Genomic DNA, 9778 nt, shown 5'->3' with positions numbered 1-9778 from the left:
CGCACACCACGCCTGACATCACCACAAACACACGTCAGGGGACACATGGAGCTGTCCTGGCAGCCGGGGACACAAATGCCAGGGGGGACAACAAAGCCTTGGAGGCTCCCTGGAGGCCACGGGGATGGAGCAGCCGGTGAGGTGGGGCTGGGAAGGAAACCATGGCCAGGAGTGCAGGTGGAGGGTCTGGGCTGGACCATGGGGGACGCCCCGAGCTTGGGGGGGCTGCAGGGGAGCCACGGGCAGAGCTCACACAGTGGCAGCCCCTCAGGAGCTCCTCTGGAGCCGCAGGGCGTTGTCCAGGGCCACCAGCTGGCGCAGGAAGCCGCGGTTGGGGATGATCCCGCGGTGGTCCTTGACCGTCTTTATGGCTTCGACCAGGGGCATGTGGTGGCGGATCATGAGGTAGGCGAGGACCAGGGTGGCCGACCTGCTGACCCCGACGGCACAGTGCACGAGGATCCTCCCTGGGGGGACACGGCGGCCGCGTCACGGCACAGCCAGGAACATCCCACATTTTCAGCCCCAAAAATCTACATCTTCAGCCCAAAATCCCACATTCTCAGCCCAAAATCCCACATTTTCAGCCCAAGAACCCCACATTTTCAGTCCAAGAATCACACATTTTCAGCCCCAAAATCTCACATTTTCTGCCCAAGAATCCACATTTTCAGCCCAAAAATCCCACATTTTCAGCCCATGAGGGGACACCATCGAGATGATCCCATCCTGGGGACACCATCGAGATGATCCCATGAGGAGACACCATTGAGGTGATCCCATGAGGGGACAGTATCGGGGTGAACCCATGAGGAGACATGATTGGGATTATCCCATGAGGGGACACCATTGGGGTGATCCCATGAGGGGACAGTATCAAGGTGATCCCGTGAGGAGACGTCATTGGGATTATATCATGAAGAGACATCATTGAGGTGATCCCATCCAGGGGACACCATTGGGGTCATCCCATGAGGACACACTATTAGGGTGACCCCATGAGGAGACACCATCCCAACCTCAAAACCCCTTTGTTTCCCATGACCCTTAACAACAACCACCACCAGACCACCACCCCTCTGCTCCCCCTTCCCTTCAGGAACCTTCGTTGAGGGCCTGGTGGATGAAGTCAGCGGCGGGGTAGAAGTAGGGGCTCATGTCGAAGGAGGGCGAGTCGTGGGCCTCGATGCCCAGGTAGCGGATGCCCGTGCCCTCGTAGTAGTCGGCGCCGCCGCGCCAGCGGCAGTGGGAGGCGTTCAGCACGTGGGTGATGCGCAGCTGCAGCAGCTCCCGCCGGTTGGACGCGATGTCTCTGCAGGGACAGCAGGCAGGGGACACCTCAGAGCACTGAAAGTGTCCCAGAACACTGGAAAGGCTGTTCCGGATAAATGTTTTTGGGTGAGGGGGCTGGATGTAAAAATCTGGTGGATTTTTGAGATTATTGGGTTTTATAGAGATCTCACAGCTCTGGCTCTGTGGACACCCTGCCTTGCACAGCCCTCTCAGATCCTTCCTCCTTTGTCCCAGCTAAATCTCTGCAGGGACAACAGCCACAGCAGGGAGAGGACACCTCAGGGCACTAAAAGTGTCCCAGAATGGTGGAAAGGCTGTTCTGGATAATTGTTTTTGGGTGAGGGAGCTGGATGTAAAAACCTCATGGATTTTTGAGACTTTTGGGTTTACGGTGATCTCACGGCCCTGGGTCCATGGACATCCCACCTGTGATCTCCCTGCACAGCTCTGCCACCTCCTTTGTCCCAGCTAAATCTCTGCAGGCACAGCAGGGAGGAACACTTCAGGGCACTAAAAGCGTCCCAGCATGGTGGAAAGGCTGTTCTGGATAAATGTTTTTGGGTGAGGGGGCTGGATGTACAAACCTGGCGGATTTTTGAGACTATTGGGTTTTGTGGTGCTTTCACGGCCCTGGCTCTGTGGACACCCGGCCTTGCACAGCCCTGTCAGCTACTTCCTCCTTTGTCCCAGGAGGTAAATCTCTGCAGGCACAGCAGGGAGGGACAGCTCAGAGCACCAAAAGTGTCCCAGAACACTGGAAAGGCTGTTTCAGATAAATGTTTCTGGCTGAGAGAGCTGGATGTAAAAACCTGGTGGATTTTTGAGATTATTGGGTTTTATAGAGATCTCACAGCCCTGGCTCCATGGAGACCCTCCCTGCCACCTCCTTCCTCCTTTGCCCCAGCTAAATCTCTGCAGGGACAACAGCCACAGCAGGCAGAGGACACCTCAGAGAACTACAAGTGTCCCAGCATGGTGGAAAGGCTGTTCTGGATAAATGTTTTTGGGTGAGAGAGCTGGATGTAAAAACTTGGTGGATTTTTGAGATTATTGGGTTTTGTGGCACTTTCACGGCCCTTGCTCCGTGGACACCCTCCCTGCCACCTCCTTCCTCCTTTGTCCCAGCCAGATCTCTGCAGCCACAGCAGGGAGGGACAGCTCAGAGCACTACAAGTGTCCCAGAACACTGGAAAGGCTGTTCGGGATAAATGTTCCTGTCTGAGAGACCTGGATGTAAAAACCTGGCGCTTTGAGTCCTCCTCACCATTCCTCCCCGCCAACACTCCCCCAGCCCGTGTCGCTGGCCGCGCTTACTGGTCTCCCAGGTAGAGGCCAGGCCACACCTCGTCGGCGTGGTTGCAGGCGGTTTTGCCGGTGTAGAGCAGCCGCTCCAGCTCGAAGACGCTGAGGATGGGGTGGCTGCCGCGCTCGCCCCGCGGCGCGCGGCTCGGGGAGCGGCTGCTGCTCCTGTAGAGCCTGGACAGGAAAGCCATGGGCGCTGCCCAGCCCCACCAGGCATGCCTGTGGGGACGGCGAGGCCGGACGGGGGCCTGGGGTCACTCCTGCTGCTGCTGCCACCCACGGTCCTGTCGGGAAGCACAGGAGGAATTAATATTGATAATAATAATAATAATAATAATAATAATAATAATAATAATAATAATAATAATAATAATAACAACAACAATAACAATAACAATAACAATAACAATAACAACAATAAAATTATTATCATTAATTAATAATTTTATATTATATATTATAATGTTATTTTTATATTATATGAATATATATAAATATATATTCATATATTATATATATTATATATATAGCTATATTATATTTATAATATATATTTATATATAATATATGTTTTTATATAATATATAATATTTAATATCTATTATGTTATTATACAGAATATATAAAATATATAATATAAATAAATATAATTATATAATACATTATATTACATAAAACATATTATATATATAATCTATATATATTATTTATAGATAAATATATATTATATATTTATGTATAATATATTTTTATATTTTTGTATATTATATACATTATATATATAATATATTTTATATATTATTATATATAAATATATTATATGTATTATTATATTATTTTAAAATTATATATATTATATATATAAATATATATTATATATATAAAATTATATATATAATATCATATTATATATTATTATTATAAAGTATTATTAATAATTATTATTTATAATTATTAATAATTATCTGCTGCTGCTGTGGAATGCAGCAAGCACATCTTTGATTGGTCTCAGGTGATTGTTTCTAATTAATGGCCAATCACAGTCTGGCTGTTTCAGACCCTCTGGTCAGCCACAAGATTTTATTATCATTCCATTCTTCCTTCTTTCCTTTCAAGCCTTCTGATGAAATCCTTTCTTCTATTCTTCTAGTATAGTTTTAATACATCATTTTAATATAATATGTAATATAAAATAATAAACCAGCCTTCTGAAACATGGAGTCAACATTCTCATCTCTTCCCTCGTCCTGGGACCCCTGCACGCACCACACTGGGGATGTCCAGGGCAGGGAATGGGGCTGGAGCACCAGCGGGGGCTGGGGGAGCTGGGGAGGTGTTGGAATGTTGGGGGACACAAGGCAGGGGATGGACTTTGGACCTGGTTAACATAAGAGATTTGATAACAGGATGCCTTGGCAAAAGCAAACGCAACTTTGAAAATTAGACCTGGATTGCAAGAAGAAAGGGTTAACGGGTTAAAAGGCAAAACATCCATTGTGTGGACATGGTGGGCACACGGTGGGAAAAATTCTCAGCTCCCAGCGCTGTCATATTTTCTCTGTTCAGTCTTCTGCTGTATTTTTTGATAAGGTTTTAATAAACCTTTTTAAATCTTTGGGAAACGAGTGGGGCATCTGACATTTCCAAGAAGGAAAACTGCTGGGGACAACTTCCAGCTGCCAGAGACGGGGAGAACTTCCAGGTGCCAAGGCTGGGGAGAACTTCCAGCTGCCAGGGAGAACGTGGCGCCGTCCAAGGAGGATTTCCGCTGCCAAGCGCTGGGGAGAGCTCCAGCCCTCGCTGCCCGCCCGTGTCACCCCTGATTTTTTAAGATTTTCTAAGCCTTCTGGTGTTTACATTCTTGTAGCAAACTTTCTCGCATGCTTTCTGTAAATAACTCATTGTTTTGCATTCTTTTCTGGAGGAGGAGAAATTTGATGGACTGTTGGTTTGTCTGGTGCCATTGGAGAGGTGGCACTGTCACCCTCCAATCCACTGTCACTTTTGGAAATTAATAAATGTTGGAGTCAGAAAATAAACTTCCCTTTTATTCACCTTGAGAGCAGTGGTGTGTGCTCGTGTTGTTTCGTGTCCTACAGTGACACCTCCCCAGCTCTCCTGGTGCTCCTCTGGGAATTCCAACCCAGGAATTCCCAATTCCCAATATCCCATCCATTCCTGCCCTCTGGCAGTGGGTTCCATTCCCCGTGTCCTGTCCCTCCATCCCTCGTCCCCAGTCCCTCCCTGTCACCCTGATTTTCTAAGATTTTCTAAGCCTTCTGATGTTTACATTCTTGTAGCAAACTTTCTCACACACTTTCTGTAAACAACTTCTGGGTTTTGCATTCTTTTATGGAGGAGGAGAAATTCGATGGATCGTCCAGTGTCATTGGAGACATGGCACTTTCACCCTCCAATCCACTGTCACTTTTGGAAAACTATAAATGTTGGGAGTCAGAAAATAAACTTCACTTTTCTTCACCTTGAGAGCAGCGGTGTGTGTGCTCGTGTTGTTTCGTGTACTACAGCGACACCGCGGTTTGGGCTGAGGCCACCTTGGCAGGAGCTGCCCTGCCCAGGAGCCCCTCCCGCAGCTCTGCTGCCAGGGGACGGTGCCAGCTCGGGGCTGGCGCTGCCAACCCGCACTGGGAGGCGAGGAAAGGCGGCCAGGGCTAGGCACGGCACCAGGAAAAGCCCCGAGCAGGTGGAGGATTCCTCACGGCACCAGGCAGCCTGGCCGGGGCACAAAACCCTGCGGGGCAGGCGGGGCAGCATCAATTAACCTGTGACGTGTTCACAGGGGTTCTTGGATTGGGGAAGAGACGAGGATCTGATTCCATGTTTCAGAAGGCTTGATTTATTATTTTATTATATATATTCTATTAAAACTATACTAAAAGAATAGAAGAAAGGATTTCATCAGAAGGCTGGCTAAGAAGAGAAAAAGAAAGAATGATTGTCGCAGACATCTTTTTATGAAAAATCCTTTCCTTAGGACTTTTCCTCCCGAGAAGCTGAGAGGCCTCAGGAACAAAATGTAAACAATGGTTATCTGCTGCTGTGGAATGCAACAGGTGCATCTGTGATTGGTCTCATTTGGTTGTTTCTAATTAATGGCCAATCACAGTCAGCTGGCTCTCAGAGAGAGTCTGAGCCACAAGCCTTTGTTATCATTCTTTCTTTTTCTATTCTTAGCCAGCCTTCTGATGAGAACCTTTTCTTCTATTCTTTTAGTATAGTTTTGATGTAATATATATAATTAAATAATAAATCAGCCTTCTGAAACATGGAGTCAGATCCTCGTCTCTTCCTTCATCCTCTGACCCCTGTGAACACCGCCACAAATGATAACAAAGCCTTGTGGCTCAGACTCTCTGTCCAAGCCAGCTGGACTGTGATTGGCCATTAATTAGAAACAACCACATGAGACCAATCACAGATGCACCTGTTGCATTCCACAGCAGCAGATAACCATTGTTTACATTTTGTTCCTGAGGCCTCTCAGCTTCTCGGGAGGAAAAATCCTAAGGAAAGGATTTTTCATAAAAAGATGTCTGTGACAATTAACCCTCCATGTGCACGGCCCCGCAGCTGCTCGGGAGCACCCGGGGCTGCTCTGGGCTGGGAAGGGTTAACTGCAGGCATGAGCAAGCTGCTTTTAGCCAGCAGCTCCTGCAGGGCACGCATCTGCATCATTCGATGCTGTCACACATCTGCAAGGACCCTGGCGGGGCTGTGCCCGCTGCCAGGCGCGGTCAGAGCGGCGTTTTTGTGCTCCCTGCGCTGCTGCCCCTCCCGCAGGAGGAGAAATGAGAAATTCTCCTTTTCGCATCGCTGCTGCTGCCCTGGAGATGCCCAGGGGCCGAGCCTCGCCTCGCAGCGCAGCCCGGCTGGGCTGGGGGAGGCGACGAGACCTCGGTCCCTTCTCTGTGACATTCCTGGTCCCTCGTCTGCGACATTCCTGGTCCCTCCTCTGTGACATTCCCTGTCCCTCCTCGGTCCCTCCTCTGTGACATTCCCTATCCCTCCTTTGTGACATTTCCGGGACCTCCTCGGTCCCTTCTCTGTGACATTCCCGAGACCTTCTCTGTGATATTCCCTGTCCCTCCTCAGTCCCTCCTCTGTGACAATCCCAGTCCCTCCTCTGTGACATTTCCGATCCCTTCTCTGTGACATTCCCGGTCCCTCCTTTGACATTCCCGGTCCCTCCTCGGTCCCTCCTCGGTGACATTCCCGGGGCTCCAGCCAGCCGAGGAGGAGGAGGAGGAGGAGGAGGAAGGAGCCCCCAGAGCCTCCAGCCATGTCTTGGCAACGAAGAGAGAAACGCGCCAAGGGCAGGGGGGAGCTCGGAGGGAGCCCAGGGATGTCCCCATGTCCCTTCCCTGTGTCCGGGGGCTGCCAGCCCTGCCCAGGTGTCACCCCGGGGCCGGCTCCTCCTGCTCTGACCCAGGCTGGGAATCCGGGCTGGGATAGCTCCGGGCAGGGCCGAGCTCCGGGAACCTTGTGTGACCTTGGTGGCAGCGCGTCCCCAGCCCCGGAATCAGCGGCTGGATCACGGGGAGGGCTGGGGCGGCGGAATTCCAGCCGCAACAACGACCACAGCGGTCTGGAAAAACAGCCATGGCAAAACAGCCATGGAAAACCAGCCATGCCCAGCCAGGCCGGGCTGCCGGCCGCGCCCCGAGCCCCCCTGCAGCCCCCCAGGGTCGGGAGAGGCCCCGGGCATCGTCCGGGCAGGGCTGGCCCCGTCCTGGGAGCGGAACCGGGGATCGCCCGCTGCTGCCCGGGCCCTGTGCCCGGCTGGGAGGGGGTACGGAGCCCTGGGTGGGGGGATGGAGCCCTGGGTGGGGGGATGGAGCCCTGGGATGGGGGGCACGGAGCCCTGGGATGAGGGGGGATGGTCCTATGGGGTGTAGGGAGAGGTGCAGGACGCAGGAATAATCCTGTGGGGTGCAGGAATGATCCCGTGGGGTGCAGGAAGTAATTCAGGAATGACCCCGGGGGGGGTTCAGGAATAATCAAGAATGGCCGGTAGGGTTCAGGAATCCGAATTCCTGTGGGGTGCAGGAACAATCCCGAGGGGTGCAGGAACAATCCCGAGGGGTGCAGGGGGGTTCCGGATTCAGCAATGCTCCCGAGGGGTGCAGGAACAATCCCGAGGGGCGCAGGGAGGGTTCAGGATTCAGGAACAATCCCGAGGGGTGCAGGAACAATCCTGAAGGGCGCAGGGGGGTTCAGGATTCAGGAATCATCCCATGGGTGCAGGAATAATCCCAAGGGGTGCAGGGGGGTTCCGGATTCAGGAATCATCCCATGGGGTGCAGGATCATCCCATGGGGTGCCGGATTCAGCAATCCCCGAGGGGCGCAGGGGGGTTCAGGATTCAGGAACAATCCCGAGGGGCGCAGGGGGGTTCAGGATTCAGGAATCATCCCATGGTAACAATCCCGAGGGGCGCAGGGGGGTTCAGGATTCAGGAATCATCCCATGGGTGCAGGAATAATCCCGAGGGGTGCAGGGGGGTTCCGGATTCAGGAACAATCCCGAGGGGTGCAGGAACAATCCCGAGGGGCGCAGGGGGGTTCAGGATTCAGCAATGCCCCCGCAGGACGCAGGAACCCTCCCGCAGCGAGCCGTGCGGAGGCTCCGCGCCTCAGGGGCCCCCCGGGAGCGTTCGGGCAGCCCGAGCGTACCTGGGCGAGCGCCGGGAGCCGCGGCAGGAGCGGGAGCAGCGGGATCAGCTCCGGTCGGCCATGTCTGGCTGCCGCCGCCGCCGAGGGAGGGAGGCGGATGGAGGAGCGGCTATTTTAAGGCATGACATGGCCGGAGGCAGCGCGGGTCGGGCCGGGCTGGGCGCGGAGGGGACGCGCGGACATCGCGGAGCGCCCGCGGCCCCGCGCGGCAGCGACAGCGACAGCGACAGCGACAGCGGCGATGTCCCCAAATCCTCCGCGGAGCCTCCCCCGCACCCCGCCGGAGCCACGGCAGGAGGAAATGGTGATGGGGTTTGGTGGTTTTGGGTGTGTTTTTTTTTTTTTATTTATATTTTTGGAGGTTTTTTTCTTTGTTGTTTTTGGGTAGTTTTCCTTCTAAGGTGATTTTTTTGGTATTTTTAGGGTTTTTTTTTGTATATTTCCTTCACAGGCAATGTTTTTTTTGTATTTGTTTTTGTATTTTTCCTTCCCAGGCGTTTTTTTTTTGTATTTTTTTATTATTTTTTTTTTATTTTTCCTTCCCAGGCGATATTTTTTTATATTTTTGGGCGGTTTTTTCTGATTTTTTTTTGTATTTTTCCTTCCCAGGCAATGTTTTTTTGCATTTTTCCCATCTGACCTCATCCTCCCCTCTCCCTTTTTGTACATCCAGGCCTCAGTGAGATTTTCTCCTTGTGCAAAGAAAATAAACCTTGGATTTATGAGGGGATAGCAAAGCAGGGAATGGCTTGGCTTGGGCAGGACCTTAAACATCACCTCATCCCATGGCCCTGTGCTTCCATTCCAAATTAAAACAATTTACAAATTCCTGTCAAGGGCAGGGAATATATTTTTTTTTTCCCCAGAGGGGGGAAAAAATAAAAAATAATTTTAAAATATTTAAAAAAATTTTTAAAAAAGAAATGAAAATTAAAATAAAAAAAGAAAAAAAAAAAAAATAAAGAAAAATTTAAAAAAGAAGAAAAAATTAAAAAATAAAGAAAAATTAAAAAATAAAGAAAATTTTAAAAAATAAAGAAAGACTAAAAAAAAAAGAGGGAATGGTTGAAACAGGGTTTTTTTGTTGTTTTGACATCTTCTAAATGCCACCATTGATTTCACAAGCACTGCAATGTTTCAGTTAAACATTTTCCAGGCTGAATTTGCTCCCTTTCCCTTGGAAGCGCTGCTTTCCCCACAAAAAGTTTGACTCAGATCAGAAAGTGGGAGGGTGATGGGAAAAACAAACCCAGGAGAAATGGAAATGAGCTGCTGCAGGCTGAATCCTGAGATTCCCCCACTCGGGATGGGATCCATGGGGTGGGATGGGATCCATGGGATCCATGGGATGGGATCCATGGGATGGGATCAGTGGGGTGGGATGGGATGGGATCCAGGGGATGGGATGGGATGGGATCAATGGGATCCATGGGATGGGACCAATGGGATGAGATGAGATGGGATGGGATGGGATCCATGGGATGGGATCC

General features: G+C 50.6%; 1 protein-coding gene across 1 annotated transcript; it reads right to left on the bottom strand.

Moving 5' to 3' along the window:
- Nucleotides 1–6: 6 nt before the first annotated feature.
- Nucleotides 7–8553, bottom strand: DUSP26 (dual specificity phosphatase 26). Its single transcript, XM_030970455.1, has 4 exons — nt 8289–8553; nt 2608–2879; nt 1104–1312; nt 7–467 (listed from the first exon to the last, which is right to left on the bottom strand). Exons 2-4 carry the CDS (start codon nt 2784–2786, stop codon nt 268–270), a joined length of 588 nt encoding a protein of 195 aa, XP_030826315.1. The 5' UTR covers nt 2787–2879; nt 8289–8553; the 3' UTR covers nt 7–267.
- Between the last annotated feature and the right edge of the window lie 1225 nt (nt 8554–9778).

Source organism: Camarhynchus parvulus, unplaced genomic scaffold (assembly GCF_901933205.1).
Source record: "Camarhynchus parvulus unplaced genomic scaffold, STF_HiC, whole genome shotgun sequence".
Classification (NCBI taxonomy): Eukaryota; Metazoa; Chordata; class Aves; order Passeriformes; family Thraupidae; genus Camarhynchus; species Camarhynchus parvulus.
The sequence above is the reverse complement of the archived record's forward strand: the minus strand, read 5'-3'. Positions and strand labels throughout refer to the sequence as shown.